General features: G+C 39.4%; 2 protein-coding genes across 6 annotated transcripts in view; one reads left to right on the top strand and one right to left on the bottom strand.

The window, feature by feature from the left end:
• The window catches only part of LOC100651445 (WD repeat-containing protein 47), an 80,028-nt gene that overhangs the window by 37,197 nt on the left and 20,689 nt on the right, over positions 1–22,142 (bottom strand). For all 5 annotated transcript variants that reach the window (XM_020863753.2, XM_048407801.1, XM_048407802.1 and 2 more), the window contains exons 2-6: positions 17,137–17,836; positions 16,344–16,947; positions 15,903–16,251; positions 7,964–8,074; positions 7,515–7,593 (exon numbers count right to left, since the gene is read on the bottom strand). In XM_020863753.2, coding sequence (XP_020719412.1) covers positions 7,515–7,593; positions 7,964–8,074; positions 15,903–16,251; positions 16,344–16,947; positions 17,137–17,817 — 1,824 coding nt within the window. In that variant the 5' untranslated portion in view covers positions 17,818–17,836. The remainder of the gene's footprint in view (positions 1–7,514; positions 7,594–7,963; positions 8,075–15,902; positions 16,252–16,343; positions 16,948–17,136; positions 17,837–22,142) is intronic.
• Positions 19,105–21,960, top strand: LOC105665921. Its single transcript, XM_012310269.3, has 5 exons — positions 19,105–19,216; positions 19,306–19,725; positions 19,798–19,933; positions 20,416–20,765; positions 21,334–21,960. The coding sequence occupies exons 1-5, from the start codon at positions 19,199–19,201 to the stop codon at positions 21,748–21,750; spliced, it is 1,341 nt and encodes a 446-aa protein (XP_012165659.1). The 5' UTR covers positions 19,105–19,198; the 3' UTR covers positions 21,751–21,960.

Genomic DNA, 22,142 nt, shown 5'->3' with positions numbered 1-22,142 from the left:
CATACACATTCTCGACAATATTCACGCTTTCATAAACAGTCGATGTTATTTGATCTCTAGCAAATGTAAAAGATCAAAGTCGAATCAAAAGCATTATCACAATTTTTAGCCTATCTTTGATCAACCTAAGTGCTACGGATTTTATCAAGAACGAGACGCATAGATATTCTCGATGCGGTGGACGCTTTCATAATCAGTGGATGACTAACAGCGTGTCCATACCGTGGAAGGCATGTCGATGACGTAAGTACGCGGCGAGCACTTTGCATGTGACGGCGCCACATGGAAAGCACCTTAATGTCGTGAAACATTAAAGCCGTTGCACGATTGACACACGGTCGTAAATCAACGCTTTCGCGAAATTCAGCAGACGTTTTCTAACGACAGATGAAAGTTTTGTAAAGTATTACGCCGTCTTTATCGGCGTTTCTTAGCGAAGTTTGAAATCTCATCGGGAAACTTGTCCACAACGTTAGCGTATCCTTAGGTAGAAATTTTCGTTGCGATAAACTTGCAATCCGATTGCGAATGCTTGGACTCGAGAATGGCATTCCCACGGCCGGCCGAGTGCACCTTCTAACACGGGACGATAAATTCTGTCCGCGCGTGCAACGACAATCAAGCCCCGCACGTTTCACCACGCTTCGAGATGGTTTCTCTTGTCCCTCGCGGGAAAACGCCAGAGACAATGAGGCAACGTCATTCGGCTTTCTGATCCGTTGTTAATATCTGACGGAATTTTGACAGCCACAATGGCTTGAGAAGACAATTCCAGAACAAACTTTCTATGCTTCCTTCTTTCAGTTAGTTATTTCTAAGCCAGGTTTTTCTTCGTAATCGTTCGTAAAAGACAATTCATTTTGGAGTTCCATATTAACAAGTTGGAATATTTTACCTGATCGACGCAATCGAAGGTTCCTTCCTCCCAAATCGGATCGTCCCATCCTCCGGATGATCCGGAAGAGCCCCTGCGACCCGGATCCCACGAGTTTCTCTTCGTATTATCCAAAGAATCTGTGGAGAGTCTTCTCCTGTCATAAGAGCCCCTTCGACTAGAAAGCGGCGCTATGAATTTGCCGTCTTTTTTCAAGTTTCCGTTGGAACCCATCGAAAGATCAGTACTGAGCGTCACGTTCAAGTTGCTTCTTAAATTTCCACTAGATCCGGCCAAGCAGCTCTTCAGGTTCGACGTGCTTCTCGCCTTTAGATCGCTGTTCGACGAACTCAAGTTAGATTTCAGAGAATTCTGCGATATCGGAGAAGTCGCAAAAAGACTGGCCAAATTGCTGGTGTCTCGTCGTGAGATTGGTCTCTGAAGACTCGTCATCGATTTTGCCACATAATCCCGCCTCAGTGGAGAATTGTAGCTTGACATGGTGTCTTTCTTCAAGCAGCCCATTGATCGACCTATAGGATCGCGTCTCAGCGCCGAATTAGCCAAGGTGGACATGTGAGGATCTTTCTTCGTGTGATTGATGGCGCTCATTGAGGAGCCCAGGTGATTTTTCCTCAATGTATTGGGAAAACCAGAAGGATGAAGCTCCTTCTTCGGTGGTAGAGAACCTCTTCTACTCGGAGATGTTCCTGGGTAACCGTCACGACGACCGAGCGAATCTCTCCTGAACTGATACGCAGCCCCAATGGATCCTCTACGATTCCAGCAATTCTCCTTCGCATGCTTGCCGTGGATGTCACAACAGCTCGTGTCGATTTCCACCTTCACTATCTCGGGATTATACTGCTGTTGTTCCAGTTTCACGTTTCTGAAGAGAGCCTCCAAACGTCGTATCGCTGCTTGCTGATGCGCCGCGGTAGACATGTTGACAACGGACCAATCGTTCAATAACACGTCTGGTATCTGTTTTATCGAAATCGTTTCCTCGACTTCTCGACGCAACAGCTAGTTCCTCCGGACGCTGCAACTATACTGAACTTCGTCGATGCACCGCATAGCTACTGCTTTCTATCGAATACAACCTTCCTGTCACTTGTTTCCCGGTTCGTACCAGTCTTTGACGCGTGTGTTCTACGCGAAAGATCGAGTCTGAAGACTAAACGATAAATAAACAATCTAATAACAACGATCGAGTACGTTCCAAGATATCTTATCTTTTGTTTTGTATCTCTCGTTGATAGAAAAATCTGATCGAAAAATCGACTTCAAGCAGTATAGATTCCAATTCAGATTATTTTCTCTTTCTAGAGTCATGAAAAATGGCACACAACTCACTGACAACCTTGCGAAGAACGGTAATGTTTCCCGTTGAACGTTCCACGGACAATTTACGGGACGGAAACGTAATCGTAGTTACATGGAAACGCGTGTGCGGCGTAACACACGTCCGGTGAGGTACTGGGGAACTCCGTGAGGAGAGAGACCCGAAGGCCTCACAGGAGCTCTCCATACAGATCCCCACCCGACCGGTGGCATTCGTAAAGTCCAAGTCTCCATATTAGGTCAAACCTTATGGGTTTGTCGCGCAAAACTGCGGGAGAACACCGACACGTCCCTGACGGTCGTTGTAATCGGGCCGAGGGCCAACTCTTAACTTTGCCATTGCGAACTTTACTTTCTTCTCTTCATGGCTTGTCTACCGCGTTCAAAGCTTTACGCTGTCATCGACACTGGCTGTGCCACGTTCCCACTGGTACTCGATGTTTCAGCCGGTTGGAGACGCGTGTTTCGTTTTTCGTTTATCCACTGTACTCTTTATTGACATGAACAGATATTTCGAATCTTTGAACGTTTAACTCCAACGAATCTACTATTTATTCAAAAGGATGCTTGTGAAATAATCTTATTATATTTTCTAAGTTTCATTACATTGTTTATATTGTTTAGTACCCTGTATGATGGATAGCCATTTTTTGAATACTATGCAATTCAGTTTGTAAAAGAAAAGTAACATTATTTTAAAAAATATCATTGAAATATTTGAACACATCTGAATCAATTATTTTATTGATTAGATTGTACCATTTATAAATATTGTTATCTTCGAGCTTCCTATAAAATACAGTTTTGTATATTATTATTGTAACGTGTTGCGTATTTGCCTTTATTTCTTCAGAGGAAACAAAATGAGCATGAACTATTTTATAAATAGTGTCTTACTGTTTCGTTATTCGCAACATCTTTGCAATCTCATGAATCACCTGACAATCATATTATTTCCGCATAGAAACTATTATTTTTTATTTTGTCATTAAGAACAGTACCTTTATATCAGATTCGTCCAATTCTAAGTTCATTGAACAGATTATCAATCTCGTTGCGTTTAACAACGAGTTCTTGATTTTTATCCAAAATATATTCGATCGTAACATAAACTGAACGTTCAAGAAAGTTTTCCGATTCCAACAGAATTCCATTGAATTCTCGAGATGTTTAATACAAAACTCGAATTTACGAGTGTTTAAAATCGATCAGTATTCTTGGTACACCGGTGAACTCATTCAGATGTTTCTTTTTTTTTCTGCCTCGTGGTTGGTATTCGAGCTAAAGAAGGCTTTGCCTTCGGCAGACAAACGAAATGGAAAAAAGATGTTTATTGGTCATTACTAGGAACGTGTGTGAGTCACAATCGACTGTGTCGAATATAGCGCTACACTTTAATGTTTCAAGAAAATGCTTGAAATCTAAAGCAAAGTAACAATGATTTACAAAACTAACAATGGCTCTTTGAAACTTTGAAACTTTTCATATGATATATGGACGTTGAATTCAAATTATCAAGGTAGTGTTAGAGATATAATAAGAGATATATGTCATCGTTATTCTACTAACGTTAGAAAATAATCCGATCGTTCATACAGTACATAGTTACACAACATTTCTTTTGAATATGTTCCATAGCCAGGTTACGAAAGTATTTCAATGCTTAAAGGTGAACGATGTTTACAATGTTGAAGAGATTTAATGAATGACAAATTCAGTTGATACTATCACATCGTGTTATTATCATTTAATTATGATTGTTACTACGTATATTTTGGTATATTTATTAAATTAGACTTGACATTAATACCCTATAAATAATTAATCCGTTCCCCAATTATGCAAATCGTCAACCGGGGATCTACTACGTCGGTAAAATCATTCATGATCTGACGCGCTGATATTCTTAATTAATCCCTGCATCACCAACGAAAAGCGTTAATAGAGTAGTGATATTTGCAGAAACAAGCTCTCATGCATGTAACGAGATGGAGCTGCGATTCTATTTCACATTCTGTATGCGCTCTGTATGCACTGTATGCTCGACATCCAGAGCAAATGATATAAGACATCGATCAATATAAACGAACATCCCATGAATTATACATCGGTCTGTTACGTTCTGCGTACAAAAAATTTTAATTCAGCTACGAGATAAATACTTATGGAAATTTGAAAATTTCCATAAAAATAATTACATAAATTGTTAAAATAACAAAGAAGTTTGATGGTACCAATTTTCAATTCTGTAATACCATGACTGTGGTATTGTTTCCAAATATTTAAAAATTGGAACATCAAATCTTCGTCAATTCTAAACCAAATGACTGTCAACACTGCCGTTATACATTAATCATGAATACTAACGAGCACGTGCCATTATTAAGTTACTAGGCGTCTCTTCCACACCCACATGGCTGTCGATTCCAGTTCACCTTGACGGTCGAAGGTGTATCACGCTTTTAATTCAAGTAGGAAAAGGTGTACCGTTTCGGAAAAGTGATACGTTGGCAGGTGTCCAGTTTCCAGCGGAACATGTGACAATTGTTGCGATTTATTAACAAACATAATACTCCGGTTTTCTCGAAAATGGCCACACGTCTATCCTCGAAAACATTTTGCGCTTGAATAGCGACGATTTTATTCACGGAGCTATACCGTCATGATTATCTTGTTAAATTCTGTAAACGTTACATTGAACAAACATTAAATCACAGACAGCTGTGAAATGTCTGATTAATATGACTTCATCTCACACACATATTTTCCCTTTACTACTTACTGCGATATATGATAGTCGTAAATATTGAAATTAGAGTTTGTCACAGAGCGATCGCCAAGTTTGCAGCTCGGCAAAAATCTCGGAAAACAGTGATCACCTACGCGGAATAGCCATTTTTATCCGTGTTACGGCGCGTCTTCTAATTGTGCGAGGAAAAGACGCATCAGTGCGCGACTACATGTCGATTTGCATCCTGTAACTGCGTCATCGCGTAACATAATCCAGCGACGCTCAGGAATGAGCATTAGAATTTCGAGTGTGGGCGCTTGGACCTTGTCTTGCAATTAATTCAAAATCAAAGTACGTTCCACAGAAAATTCATGTTTCTAAAGAATTTGATCGATTTTTTCTCACTGTACTTTGAATCTTTTCATTTAAAGGAGTACTTTTTATTCTTTTATATAACTGTGTTTCTTCAATGAATAATTAAGAAATAGAATAGTTTAACAGTTGTATACGTTTTGATAAACACTCATGACTTCTCTCCCACGCGACGTAATTTATTTTCCTTAAAGAATGCGCGACACGCACGTTTATCGATGTCGTAAGACTTCTGTACTGAAAAGTAAATCTAATATGGATCGATGAACCGGTTCGTCCGCGATACTGGAAACAGACAAAACAGGCCGTGACCCATTACGACCACCAAAGGTAGACAACGTCGCCAGCTGTTGTTGGCGATCGAGGTGATCACGTACGGGGACACGACGTCGAATCGGAATCTATGCATAGTTCTGAATGGACACCTGGCGAATCACTTGGATCGAACGTTTTCGCAGTTCTATGAGATATTCCGTGTTGTATAATCGAATATTATTGATATCGTGAATTTAATTCCAAATAGGAGATGATTAATCGATCGATCGATGTATATAATATTAATCGATGTAGAAAATTTGAGAATGGAACAAGAAAGAAATTGTGTTTCCAGTTATTTAACTAGAATTACGTAAAGGTTAATTCGAATATCAAAACATTCGAATAATAAAGGTATAAATTTTTGCGATTAATTCGTCATGGAAGCGAGTCCTTGCTGACTAAACGATGATGTAACGTGGCGTATGAAAAGATTCAAACACCGAATAATTATTACGATGATTACATGCCATTTTATTTCGACAAATACTCTTCGACACATGGTTCATGAACATGATAATTGCCCTACGATTTTGTCAATTCTTCTCTATTCGTGGTTTTTATGTCGATGGTGACGCGAAGGAACATTCAAATGTAAACTGACAAAATGACGTCAACGACGTATTATCTCTACGGATCTTCAACAACGGAAACGTGTTACAAATAATCGTGGAAGATATTCGAAATGCGCAGCAACTTGCCTCGGTTACGTCACTGGCGAACTTTGCGGAAAAGAATTTCGACATAGTTGACGGAGGACAAGGGAAGGGGGAAGTTATGAGATCGAATGGCTAATTGCGCCGATTAAAACGTCTAATTGGCAATTCCTCGATTAACCAATCGATGATTACGGGAATTAGAGTCGATCTGGACCTGGAACGCCGAGAACGAAGTTTCTCCGAATGCTCGGCACTGTAATTTTCCAAACTCTGACACTTTCACCGGTGTAATTTGATCGCTGATTGAATTATATTAAATTGATCTTAAATCAATACAAATTGTTAACAGGCCAATAAAATGGTATCTTAAAACGGAGCATTTTTATTGTATTTAATTATTAACGGTTGGAATATTTTGAAATTACCTGTTCTTAATTTGAAAAGAAGTAGATATAGATAATTCAGACGTAACGTTTGCAACTATTCGTGGAAATTGCTGTTAAGCCAGTTTCTCTGGTGCGTTACGAGTCGAACCATAAACGAGTCACGGGTTTATGCGGGCGCTTACGGCAACAAGGAGAGACAGATAGAAAGTTAGACGTTAAATCGATCCTTTTCCCCCAATTATCAGATTGTAATTTCTTGATGCAATAAACGTACACAAGAACATCCGTTACAAGGCTACAAATATATTTTCTATTTTATGAAATCGTTTCTTAAGAAACTTATCGCTAATTACGAGTGACTGGTCGAAACTTCAAATTGGCGTGAAAAGGCCGTTGAACGGTTCGAATCGTCACGATACGCTCGTTTGCAATTTTTCGTATTAATAACAAATTTCATCGAGCTCCTACAAGCGTTAATATCAGCAATGCATTTGCAATTCAATTCTGATAAGCGAGTATATAAAGTATAAAGAACGATTAACAACTGGAAGCGATAAACGTCTAAGTTACTTGATTCAAAATAAATCAACTGTTAAACGTTGTTCTTGTCAGTTTGTTATTAAATTACATCGAGCGTCGTAACGACGATTTCGCGCCACTGCTTGCGCAGCAATCGTAAATTAATTGTATCGGTGGTCCGTGAAAGCATCAACGTGGTTTAAAATAGCGACGAGTTATTCCTCGTGAATCTTGTATATTCTTGTATATTCTATAATCTTGTATATAATCTTGTATATTCGGTGCAATAATCGTAAATGAGTTTATCGACTTACCTTCATCGGCTTGACGACATCGTAATGACTCTCCTGTGCTCTAACGTCGTAAGAATTGCCCAGCGCCGAGTTCTGTCTCCTGTAAGGACCATTTTCAATGAAATATCATGACAAATCGTTTCCTTTCGAATCTGGTATTTGAAAATTACTGAACTTCCTACGTTACGCCATTGCGTACGCATAGAATACACGCGAAAATATATAAAATATCTAAAGTCTAGTTTTAGTGTAGCAATCGTTACGCTAAAATAACTTTCTTATCCGATTTCCACTTTTTAAATTATCTTTACAATAATAGAAATTTATATAAATACTTATAGTTTAAACGTTACGTAAAAATGTGAATGTCTTTTTCAGAAATTTTAATTCTACTACAGTTGAATGCAAATTTACGATTATAATTTCTTTCGTATAGATAATTAAGTAATGGAAAGTAGCACGACACTTACACTACAGGCTCAGATCCATTAATCGTAGGCTTTGGTGACTGGATACCAGATCGAGCAGGCGTGCTAGTGTGAACAGGTGAAGGTCCTTTACTCCCCAAAGGTTGCTTTATACTGTAATCGCAAAAGAAAGTATACGATCAGGCTCTGTCGTGACCGTGATTTTCTATAAAATCGTCGCATATTATATGCGATTGCTCTTCAATTTCGTAAAAACCATCCGTAACCAGTGAATTGATAAATTATACCGTTCGACAAAAGCGAAATTTCCATTTCGTTTAAAGTGACTATCTGACATTGAAGGATACCGTTGTTCTCATGTTGGTAAACGTTTAGAGGCTCATCGGCAATCAAGATTTCCTTTGGAACATCATCAACGGGGTTAGGTTGGGGTTAGAAAGGTTATCCGAGGCATTGGTCATTATTCAGGCAAGACGTGATTCATGGAAACAAAGCATCCCACATCCTTTACAAGCCGAATACAAACTCTGTCCCCAATGGACAAAGAATGCGATTTAAAGTAATTGATAAGATACACAAAATATTATAGAATCAAAATTATTATTATACCAATCTTTTTCCTAATCTTTTAAATATCTTGTACAACCGAAACAATTCCAAACGTATGTTTACAGAACGATAGACGTTTCGTTCCTGTGGTACAAGTTCGTTTCTTGCGAGATTTACAAACACTTTCCCACATCAGCGTTAAAGTAACGCGAGTGAGTTTCTCAATACTTCTAAGCCTACGACTTTATTACGTTGCATTTCGTCGTTTCGTTTTCATACACAGTGACAGGTCCGAGAATCAACACGCGTGCTATGTGAACTGGCTGATGGGAACTGGAAGCGGAAGCTGTTCATAATTCAGCGTCGCATTCTAAATGAACGACACTCAACCAGTGAGACGATCTAAAGAGAGGCTACCCATTCAGATGCTAAAATCCTTCAGAAACTACAACCACGAGTTGATCAAAGATACATTTATAAAAATATTCTTTTTCTTTGACAATATAAAATATGAACCGTGAAATAAGAATTTACACCAGAGGTTGCAAAAAATATCTTATCGTGTACCGATTGACACATGGCGGCGTGGAACCGGCGCTCCTCAAGCTGCACGTGCTACTGTGGTTGTTCTGTTTCGTGTAAATCGGTCGATTGCTCGGAGCCAAGCTGATACGTTCGGCAATCCGAAATCGTGGTATCGTCGGTTTGTGATAAATCATCGTTTCTTCCAATCCAGAAAATTTCGTCGATCAAAAACTCACACTTTCATATCTCAGTTCGATTCTCCCTCGTGTCACGAGGAACGAAATCAAACTTCGTCACGACCAATCCCTTTATCCTCGTAGTCTAATTGCAAAGCGATCACCACTACACACCTGGACAAACTCGAACGATCGGATGTCTCATAAACCACGTAGACAGAAACGATCGGTTCGTAACGATTCGACCGCGCTACGGAATTCGAAGTGTTCGTACCTTATTTAGGGAGCGTGATCAAGGACCGAATGGAATGTCGAGTTCGCGACGATCCAACGTACCGTCTGTCTGTCCGTTTGTCCGTACGTATCTATGTGTATAACCGCGTCGCAGCCACAGAACCGGGGGAACGATGCTGCTGCGGAGGAAGCCCGACGTGAAGTATCGAGGGAGCCAAGCGTTGGCTACGATTTCGCCCGCCAGCGGCATTAGACTCGACTGCCCGTCGACCGACTCCGCTCGTAATAACAAAGCGTATCGCGACCTATCAGAGGCTGCTTTGATTCCCGCGGCCCTGCGCCACGTTCACGTTTGCACACGCGGTCTGCGATCAGCTGTGCCCGCAACAAACATACCGATCGAAAGATGCAGCCGCGAGCATTCGAGGAATCGTCTCGCGGTTTTTCTTTGCGCATGGATATTCAGAGCGTGATTCAAACGAAGCGTGTTTCAGCAACTGTTAGGCCTTTGTGATCGGTTTGATTGCTTTCTGATCGAGCGAATTTCGCGGTTACCTCGCTATGGAATCTTCGATAATTGGATATCTGTATGGATGTTTCGATTATAGCATTCTAAATGCTGAGCTCTTGACAGAGCTTGAGAAATATTCGCTGAATATTGCAGCTTTTAGTAGATATAGAGGGGAATTCTAGAGTACGTGATATGATACACGCAGAAATGTAATTTTTTATTTGTGGATATCCTTATCAGTTAAAATCTTACAGAAGTGCTAGACGGCGTGTGCAGTAGATTTTATCAAGAGCGATAAGATTCATCGATGGCCGACAAAATGCACATCATAGACTTATACAAGATGTATTTTAAATAGGTAACTAACGCCTTTCAGGTGCGACAGGACTTTTAGAAGCAGTAGCGTTTGGAGTTTCGTTTCTGCCTCAATACTGTAGATTGGTTTTTCGACGAATTCGAAGGTTAACGAATATCTTTCACTGGAATTCACTGCAACGAGAGAGTAGTGTGGAAAAGGGTGGATGACCCTTTTTGGAGGAATCGAGAGAAGAAACATCTGGCAGATGTGGTGGCCCAAGAACAGAAGGGACAACAGACGTAGCACAGTTATTTCTCGCGTAGAACTACACGCGCTTTTACTCTAAGCGTGCAGCGAGGTATCCTGCACGCGCTGTATTTCACAACAGGTTGAACGCAGAACTATACTTTCCGCCATACACCAACGTGCGAATTCCTATAAATTTTCAAACGTCGCCGTATTCGCGCATAAATTATTCATTCTACTTTCTTGAGTTATTGTTCCCATAACATTTATATTGCTGCCTTTCTTCTTTACTTGAGCCTCGCATTACACAGATACACAATTTTTTAATATTCAATTCTCAAGAAACAAATTACTTCAGAAATTTGTTCATCGCAAATAAGGAAATTCCAAGATAACACTATAACACAGGGTTACGTTATTTTTCAACTTATGAAGTTGATCAATGCGACTTCTGATTCGCTCATCTGAACAATGATATTATTACTGCAAAAAGAAAAACAAATATTCTCATGAATATGCAATAATTTTCAAGCAAATCCTACATTATCAAAGTCCAACTGTGCAAAATGTAGATTTCGTAACGAAGCATCAGTGAAAACAAACTATTGCGAGAGAATGGGACACCATCGTCCCGTCATGGCACCTGCAATCGGTTCACCTTGAACCAATGCGAACTAACCTACTCCCAATGTACTTTTCCACTTAAGAACGTTTACAACACCTGCTATTCTTCGATGCTAACGAGGCGATTCGATTCGAGATGGACGCTCATTTCGCGATTCCCTCTCGTTTTAATCGAGCAAGTCTCGAACAAAGCAACGTCTGTGGCCAATCTCGGCCGGTCACGCGTACTAATTGCGCGCTGCATCTCGTGGTCGACATGCGCAAGTAGGTGGACTACCGTACTTACGCTGGTTGAAAGCTTCGTTGGCTGAGGAATTGAGAAAACGCGGTGTCGTGAGCCAAGAAAATCCACGAATGACTGGCACTGTCGACGATCTTCACGGAGAAAGCAACGTCCGTGACAATCGCGCGCTGACCGCTCGACAGCTCGAACGAATCGAGAACGTGCGTGTGAGACATTCGTGAATTTCTATCTTTCTACGCTAAATCTGTCTTCCGACGTGCTTAAACTCGATGCCTCACGATTCATTCGACGACTCTGGTCACCAGAGTTATTCGAGGTAGCTGTCTCAACTTGTCTCGCGTAATTTGTATCTTTGAGAGAAGTTAATAAACTGTATTATGGATACGATTTGTGTCTGTCACGCGTGAAAGATAATACGCGGTTGGTAAGTGTGTTACCACGCAGAAGAATGCTTTATCCTGAAGTAATAGCATGGACAATAATAAAGTAATTTCTACGAAGAACGCGAGTTAACTGGGGATTGCTTCTAATTCGAAAATGTGACAGCGCGTGGCCATTTAAAGGGATTCACTGGAAAGAATCGAGCGCAGTGAATCATTAAGAACGGCCTCGTTTGTTGAGCCGGTTGAAGGATCAAGGACTACCGTACGCTCCTTATTTCAACGACCGCAAAACGTAAATTTTACTACTTCAAATATGTTCGTATTTTGTGGTTAACGAAGTGCCAGACATTTGAAATTCCTTTGGCCCGTTAATTCCACGACTTACGTCTCAGACGCGTCAACGTGATTGCTAACAAGTCTCGTTAGTATCTGCACAAATGTACACTATCCAAACAGTATACCATTAAAATATACCAACTCGCTGTAATTCGATGTAAATGGATTTCACCTGCCCTTTTATTTTCATTCTTAGTTTGATTTATTTGTTAAAATTCTTTGATTATCAAGTTTAAAACAATTGAAGTGGAAAAGAGATCATTTATTTACTTATTATTCGCGCAACAAACTTCTGTTATGTAAGATGTATCGTAGAGAAACATTTATCGTTCCCTTTTTTTAATACAATGAAAAGATAAAGGAATATCTAGTAAATTCAGTAAAAAGTAAAAAAAGATTATAGGAATAATCATTTCTGGTGAAAAACTAATTTTAGCTTAAACTGCTTGACGCGTGCAGTTTTACGTCTGTTTGCAAAAGAAATACAATATTGTCACTAATTCTAATTTATGCCATTAACATACAATATTACTGTAATGAAAATATGAATTACATACTTTCACACAAACAAAGAAATTTACTACGCAAAATATTGTTAAGATCTTTGTATGAATCGATGCTTGCAAGTTACTTTTAAGTGCATTCAATTCTTTACTCTCCTTTCATTCAACTTCTAAGCTTTTGATTATTTCATTGAAAATTCTATGAAAAATTCGTGTTTTGACAGTAATGTGAGATCAGAAAGCTCTCCATGCACAAATATGTACTAGGATTGTGAAATATGAACAGTAGCAGGCGACGGCGACAGCGTAGTGGGTAACGTAGTCGGCTATAAACGCCAAGGGACTCGGATTCGATTCCTAGAACACCATAGTCACTATTTTTCACGACTCAACAGTAATGAATGACCTGCAAATGCTCTTCTCAAATAGTTAGTAGAAAATGCTCTCCTCAAAAACAGATGCATCTGCTCCTGAGAAGCGTATTCTTTTTTTTACATTCTATTGCTCTTCTTAAAAACATTTTTCTTTAAACATTATTAACATATTCGAAATATTTTTGCATCATTCCTTTGGTCCTTTCAAACGTTTCGTTAAATTCTTTTGTTCTTCTCGAGTTATTCGATCGAAATTAATCCACTTGTACTGAAATACGTCAATCGATTCTGTTAATGACTGAGTCACTCGGACGTTTCTTAAGCAGATATCAAGATCTTACGGTCCCTTTCAACCGAATAATTGCATGATATCATAGATTATAGATAAGAGAAGGTATGAATCAGCTTTATGATACTGAATCTAAAAACTGTCATTGTTAATAACAAGAACAAATAAAAGCTCCCTAAAAATCCTATAATATCTAAAAAAAAATTGCTATATTGTCCGAACAATTGGTGATAATATCGAATAAATGTTCAAATGGATATTTGAATAAATATTCGATGTATGTAATATCCATTCTTCATTGTTTAAGAACCGAATGCAGTCATAATACGACACCATTTGCATACGTATACAAGAAATTGAAACCGACTACCGCAAGCTCGTCACGTTGCAACCACGATATTGTCGCCTCTGAAATCAGTTAAACTTTGTTCGCCAGCAATCCACAGTAATTAGCATTTTGCAGGCTGAGGATGCCCTTCAGGCACAGTTGGTATCTGTTATTTCGCTTCATTTGCAGTTACGATTAATTTTGCTGAAACGAATTCCACGTTGATGCACATCGAATTACTCTTCGCTACGTATTAGGTTGTCCCAAACGTTTCTTTCCTTTTATAAGGAAATAATAGATGCACAACATTTTTGTTCTATATTATTTTATTGAATTATGTATGATCCATTTTATTCTATTGGAATCAGAACAGAATGGATCATACATAATTCAATTTTGTTTTAATAAAATAAAATGGATCAATAGTAAAATTAATGGAGTGCAATTCAAAGTAATGGATACATAATTCAACGAAACAATATAAAACAAAAAATGTTGCGCATCTATTATTTCCTTATAAAACGAAAGAAACTTTTGAGACAACTTTATATATTTAGATCTCGTTTCAATAAATTGTAGCTAAAAATAAAAGAAGTTAAATATGTATAACTATTAATTTCACCTGTATATTCGAGGCAGTGAAATTATTCGTCAAATTTACGAAATACTGAATGTTTGTACGAAATAATTTACCCTTAGCTTTATTCAGAGACCGCATTTACATCGTCAAAGAAAAAGAAACGTCTAGACGATACACCGCATACCAGAAATTTGCACATTCATCTGCGTTTTATGAGGAACCGGTATACATGAATGAGACAATGAGACCATAAATATGCAGAACGAAACCATGAAGCGAGAACCTTCGATGGGGCCCAAACCAATGACGAAGCTGTATGGTCACGATTTCCCTGTGACAACGTGCGCGTACTTATTCTCATACATCCGGTATCCGGACTCGGAACAATGTCAACGATCGGTGTCAATGAACCGTGTTTGAATTCCACTTTCATTTCTTTGACGCATCGATACCGCGAACTGGCTTTTTCACGACAGCGTCATTGAGAATTATTTAGGTCATTTTACGTTATCGAACCGCATACACACGATGGCAGAAGATACGATAAAAGATTAGAAATTACATGCTCTGACCCGTTACAAAATAAGTAAAGTGAGTTCATATCTAGAAATCTATGAATCTAAAAAATGGTAAAAAAAAAATGGTTCATGATTCTGAATGGTAAAGTATAATGTAATGTTGCTTTTATGTAAATATCTTGACAAAGTGATGAACTAAAGCTGATAGGATAGCATAGAAAGTTCACGAGATCGGCGTTTAAACGCCGTTTTCAGTTATTATCACCGGATGCGACCGATATGCCTTTGCAGAAAAGATACATTGCACTTGACATCTCGTGGCGATGGTAATTTTAGCTCGTTACAAGACATTTACGAGGATACAGCCGGGACCGTTTATTCGTTCGCGAAAAGGAATGTGCATGACACTTACGAGGGATGACTTCCCGCCGCTACTGATTTGTCTACGGTGAAGTTTTCGGTGTGTAAGCTCGTGGGAAAACAGAATTGCTACGATCGGCAACGTTCAAAAGAAACACGTTTTCAATGAACTAGAAATAATACACGAAGGTAAAAAGAATAAAAAGAACTTTTTTTACAAATAAATATTTTTATAGTCCCTGCAGAATTTTCAAATTCATATACGGTATTGAGTATCCCAGTAAACTCTCGTCTCTTAGAAGTCGATAATTAAAGAGAGAAATAGAACTGCGATAAGAGAGCAAAGGTCAAAGGACATCGTCAAATCAACAAAATAATCCCGGTTTCTTTTGAACGTTTCCTGTGGAGAATTGCTATTTCGATCCGCGCCACACGTTGCTGTCTAGACCGAACAAGTTATTCTCGGCCCACGCTTTAGTACCATAATAAGCGCGACAAAGGCATTCCTTTGCTGCCATCTGTTAGAGAATGTAGCCAACTACTCTGTTTGATTGACTGTGCTCTGCAGAACCTGCGAGACACCACACGGAAAACAACAGTATTTGTCTGCATTTTGTCGCACGAGCAACTCGCCGGGAAGCGAGCCAATGTTAATTCGAAGCATCGTACCACTTTTCCGTGATTGCCTCGTGGTGATAATAGTCAGCACTCCGGCCACTGAATAGCGGCGCATCGAAACACGACAAACAATACGCTTTTGTTTCTCTGTTCTCCTATCGTTTCCGATCGGATTCTTTACATTTAAAAAACTATCAAGTCAAACAGTGAATATTTATCACTGTCGAAATTATACTGGCGATATGAAAGTTAGTTATACTGGCTAACAATAAAACTTTCACTTACCCATCTCCCTGAAGTCTATTATCGACGACTTGAGAGGGTAACGGAGCCGACAACTGCCTGACCAAATCATCCCATTCCCTTTCTCTCTGTTGGAACTTCTCCTGTAGCCTTTGCTTCTGCTTTTGGTACTCTTTAAACAGGTCGCCGTTATAACTCTGCTCGAGATGCTCTCCACCTAGGGAAGCTCGAACAGGCATCGCAGTAGGTTCCGTGATCTTTGCCGCGACTCCAGTTGGTTTTTCTGCCAAGGAATCTCTTCTCGAACTTCTGGCCGTCGATGGAGCGGGAGATTCTCTGCCTGCAACTCTACGCTCTGGCGTGGAGGCTGCAGAAGGGTCAGCTTTGATACCTAAAATGAGACGCATGTAAAAGTATTAAAAACAACAATTTATATGGCATATTACTGTATTAATAAATAAAAACAAGAATAAATAGGCTTACCCTCGGGACTCTTCGATTGTCCTCTCGTCCTCGGCGGAGCTTTCGGCTGGCTGTTGGTCGTTGTTTCTTGTATAGAAGGCAGTTGCTGAAATTCAGCGTAGCTCGAGCTAAGAAAGACATCACCCTCGTTCTCAAAGAGTCTGTCCACGCTGGTGTTCATTAATTTGTTATTCTTAAAACCGGTTAGATGAAAGCTCGCGAAAGATGATCTTGACATCGGGTTTATATCACCGGTAGACAGAGCCATTAGCGCCGCAGATGGTATCGGCGTATTTTTAGGCCCGGGACTCCTTGGTCCAAGCCCAGCTTCTAAAGCGGGCACTAAACTTCGTGACATCATGTCAGCGGCGGATCTTGGCCTGGTGAACGGCATCGCGCTATGCGGGAAGGTCTTCGGCTTTATGGGGGTGATCAACATGTGTTCCGTCCAGGAGGTCTCCAAAGATGGTCTCTCGAGCCGTTCCACATCCACGTTTAACGTTCGTTGAGCGAAAGGTACGGCGAACGTTTCCGGTGGTATACTTTGTAACCAAGAAAGCAGACTTAAGTCAGAATCACTGAAACCAACTGAGCCGTCTAACAGTCTGGAAAAGTTCATTTCCACCTGTAATACAAATTTATATCTTAATTATCGTTAATTATCTTTAAACTATAAAGAGAAGTAAAGTTAATATATATCTGATAGTATCTACGTACTTCAAGTACAAATATAAATATTACTCGAAGTATCTGTTCTAGTATTTCAAATAAAAAAAAATAGTCGACTTAAAGATAAAATGAAAACAAATGTTACCTGTTCGCTCTCCTTCGAGCCTGTAGCTTTGGCCTGGCAATAGTTAACGCAAGACTCGTACAAAATGCCCTTGATGATCAACTGTATGAGCCGATCGTTCTTCGCGGAGGTGACGGGATGAGCAGGGTCGGTGCTCTTTCTGTCGCCAGGCAGAAATTTCTCAACCAACGGATGTACCTCGCGAAAGCACTGAACTCTGGCATTGCTAGGATTCCAGTCCTTATATTGCAAGTGGTCCGTGAGTCGTGGTAGTGTTAGCAATAGACACAAGCTGCTGTACTCTTCTTTCGATGGCGCGACCTTCTCGAGGTCGCTCAAAACCTTGACAACCTCCTCGACCGCATTGTCGACACTCCCGTTTGTCCCGGCGGCGATCAAGTTCGCCTCGGACTTGATACATAGCAACTCCACGTACTTGTGCCTGAGGATCGAGTAGGTGAACTTTCTCATATCGAAATCCGGCAGCGCCTCCAACGGCTGAATGAACTCGAGCACGTCGTCCCATTGTCCATCGAGGATCAGCTGACGAAGGAACAGGACGTCGTCGCTGTACTGACCATTTATCACGCCAGTCTCTCGTTCCAACGAAAGCTGCGAGATGTGAAGGTCACGGCTGTGGAGGAACTCCAAGGTTAGTCGTACCACATCCTCCTCGCGCAGCGTCAGGTGCGCCGCCGGCATCACGTACCGAATACGCAACCTGGACAGTTTCCAGAGCAGAGAATTACAGCATCGACCTTTTTGTATCGAGCGTAACGAGTTACAAGAAATTTCATTGATAAACGGTCGAATGAAATACGGCTCGACAATTTCGATGATATTGTAACATCTAGCAATTTTATGCAGCTTGCATACATAGGTTATATCTGTACATTATATAGAATCAAGGGAAAAAACGATTTTCTGTTAATACAAAAATAAAGACCTACATATAGATTATGTGAGTCGAGAATGTGGGTAGGTTGATATCGAAATTGTTTTGCTCAATGCTAATTTAGCGATCGATAATACTAAGGTTCAACGCATCACGATCTGATTCACCGGGATTGCTGTTCGGACGATACGTGTTATTGCAAAACTGAGTAATGCTACGCTCGTAAGGAATGTGCGAAATCCTTGCTTTTATAAGTTCGTTGCACTTCGAGGCCACCGGCCCTGCTGACACGCCCTGATTGTCGCACGAACTGGGTGGATAGATTCGGACGTTGATTTGCTATTCCCCTACTAAACTACTCTTTCCTGTGCGTGAATATTTCAAACATTAAATCGCCCGCGTTTGCTTCCGTTTGTATATCGTTTCGTCGTTTCTAGCTCATAGATTCATAGGTCGGACGATGAAATCGCACGAGTTGCTTCTTGAATGAAATATGCACAGCGGGAAGGCTCGGAAACGTTTAGTAGATTGGAACGATGACATGGATTTACACGAGGGCCGTTATTATGCGGCCACCATATGACGATGATATTCCATTTCGTTGCAAAATCCTACAGAATCGATGCAGCAGGGAGAAACTTGATATTTCGAGCAACCCCGTAAAATCTCCTACTTTATATTCCTCTGGAAATCTCTTTCTATCCAACTTGCTGGGAATCGAAGCGCGAACGACGTTGGCGGAGAATATGGGTATGAGGAAAATTGTTATCGACTGCCTCCATATGGTGCCGAAAGTTTCTTTCGAAACGGCTCTTGATCAAAGGGTGTGAATTACGAGATTTGTATTGCTTCACCGACCAGATGAAATACGACGAAACGAAAGGTGATTTCTGTGGCTGAAAGCTTTCTCCGAAAATACTTTTTTATTAAAAATAGATATATAGGATATGAAATCGCGATGAAAGCAATACAGGTGTCAAGCGATACGTGAATTTCGTAAAACAGTGACCCATAAAAGTCTTCTGCGAATTTGCTAAATTTCCCAAGTTTGTAACATGCTGGCTTGACAAAAGTGCGTGCCAGACGAAATACGTGACATCAGCACCTTCGTCCATTAATTTATGTGTCTTTAAAGCCCGCTGCGCAGATTCGATTGAACTGTTGAACGATTAACGGTAAAGTACAACAATGGGGCAATTAACGATGGTAAGATCGCAATAATTGACGTTTGAAATCTTAATATGTACACTAAATTATAAAATATCACGCTCATACTTGATAATATTTGATTTCAGTTTTTAATGGCTATTTTCCTAGTCCACTATGCGCTGGCTGACATTATGGTACAACCTGGATACGAACATTCGGAGTCTACACAGAAATCACATTTGGAGAAAGAATATCAGCCCATAATTCAACCTCCTGAAACTCTTCCAAATTCGGAAGACAAAGACCATGAATCAGAATCTCAATCACGCAATTCACACCAATTAGTACAACAGGGATACATGGATCCAGGGTATCATTTGGAACTTCATCCAGTGTATTCGGATTCATACCATGTTCCCGCCCAAGCATTGTCGCCGATGTTTCAACATGTAATATTGCCACCTATGTCAAAGATTGCTTACAGGCGACTGCTGTCTGATATGAACAGCTACGGAGCAGCAGGAATTCCCGGGGCAGTTCTACCCTATTATCAATATCCTCCTATAGTGAGCACGCAAAGTTCATTATTACCTTCAGCACTGTCTCCTGTAATTATCGATTAACCGATCATTTTTTAGGCAGCACACAATCGATACAGAAGATCTAATCCAAGCGAAGAACCCGATGGAATACAAAGGGCCGAACACGATGATGTGGCCACGAAGTCGCCCTTAGATGATTCGTTATCGGTCGTTGATTTGCAAGATCAAGAGAGTAAGATAATTATTTTCAAGTACAATATTAGTGTTACATGTGGAATGTTGGCTAGTTGAATGATACAGATACTCTGATTCTTAGACATATATATGTATAGTAGAATTTCAAACGAAATATTAATTATGTCCCTGTTCAATGAATTCTTATCAATTCCATCTACATATCTGGTCATGAGCTCTTATTATACGAGTGAAAAATCATAAAAAGGGACAAAATCGGTGAACTTTCATGATATGCATTGCAGCTATGTGAATTCTACTACAAATGATCCATATGCAAAAGTGGTCATTTTGACCAATGACAAAAATATATTCGCTCTATTTTTCAAATTATGTTATAAAAGATAGCCCTATTATCTACTATATTACCTATTATAAATCAATTAGACTTACATATCTTTCACTACCTAACTTTTCACCTATGAATAATCTTCATAAAAAATCGCGAATAAATTCTACCAAATAATGATGTTTCCACAGAGAAGCGCGTGAATACCCGTCAGAGTGTTTCGCTGTTGGGCTTGAATCCATCGAATATGTATCCTGTGCAGCAACAATACCATTCTGTGAATTCGAAACCAACCTATAATCAACCAATACCACTCGAACTAAAGCAAGAAACGCCACGACAAATACCAATTGCTACTCCTATACAAAAAACGAGTTCTTTATTAGGCAACAAAGATCTTCATCACGCATTATTATTGCAACAAACTTCCCCCCAGGAACAGCAACAGAGAAACTCCTTGGATTCTAGATTGGTCTCTGCTTCCGTTCAATCGTCGCCAGTTGATAACGTGGGAAGTCAACGCAAATCTAAAACTTCCACGGTAGGAATTTTTGTTTTATCTACACACAATGAACCATACAAAAATTGTTTCATACAAAGAACTATTAAATTCTAATGACTTTTTATATGTTCATTGCGGATTTGATCTTATTATTACTAAACTAACTAAACTAGAACTACGAATATTTTTTTTTCTGTAAATTTCTACTTTTATAAACGCAACAGAAATCTGTTCCACTTACTGAATGTCATAACGGATACTATACTTTGAGTAGTTTGTATTTTTATTGTATTTATTTATTTTTCTTTAATTTTTAGGTATTATACCTTTAAATCTCGCATAAATCATAGTTCATTCATTATAAATAATTCTCCAAGAAATAATTTTCATACACAATGCCTGTTACTATTATCGTATAACTTTAAATTATAAAATATTTTTTCACATTTTCGTGATTTTGCATCGCGTCTTACATAACGTATGTGATATTCATAATCTAAAAATAAGTACTTATTGACTCGGATCATGATAAGACATATCGTAATTGATAAACTTGTTAATTGACAAAGAATAATGGATATGGATTTATTTGCATATATCTAAACAGGAAAAAGCTGATAATCATAAGGAACTAGTGGGCATGAAGGTGGGGGATATCTATAAAATAAAGGTGCACCAGCACGTGCATCAGCACGGGAAATTCAAGGATAATATGCCAAAAGAAAGTTACAGCATCACAATTCCTACTAACGCGCACCACGACGCTGAGCCATCGAATAATTTAACACCGATACAGCCCGCTGCAGAACAAGTCGTGCAAGTTTATAGTAATCCAACTGACCTGGGGACAAATTATTTGCCAAACACTCAGTACACCGTTGCACCTCAATCTTATACTGTTAGCGATTTCGGTAATTATGTAGGTAATTATGTTTGGTCATGCCCATATTCGTCTCCTTATTCGCCATACAGAATTTGTTTCGATACCAATGATATACAACCTGTCGTATATCAGTTAGTTTAAATGAATCTCGACTTTGCAAATCAAACGACCACGCAATTTAACTACATAGTTATACTTTTTAGATTTTGTATAAAATGTTTATATCACGATATTTTATATTTTTCCACGGATATTACACGTCAATTAAGCATCTATCGAATATATATGTAAATTTCATCGTTCTTAATCGATGATTAGATGAACATTCTTCAATAAACGTATAACCATAAACACCGTCAAGTTTATTAAAAGCTTCCCTACCCATAAAGTGTTACACCTCGTGCCGTTAACAAGAAGGCTGCACATAATCGGACCTTAATGCTCGTCTGCCAACCGGATCTCACTATCATCTCATCAATCGCTTAATCACGGAACTAATTCGAAAATACGTCTATCACTTGACACCCCTCTCG

Source organism: Bombus terrestris, chromosome 7 (assembly GCF_910591885.1).
Source record: "Bombus terrestris chromosome 7, iyBomTerr1.2, whole genome shotgun sequence".
In the NCBI taxonomy this organism is placed as follows: domain Eukaryota; kingdom Metazoa; phylum Arthropoda; class Insecta; order Hymenoptera; family Apidae; genus Bombus; species Bombus terrestris.
Note: the sequence above shows the minus strand (reverse complement) of the source record. Positions and strands in the feature narration are given on the sequence as shown.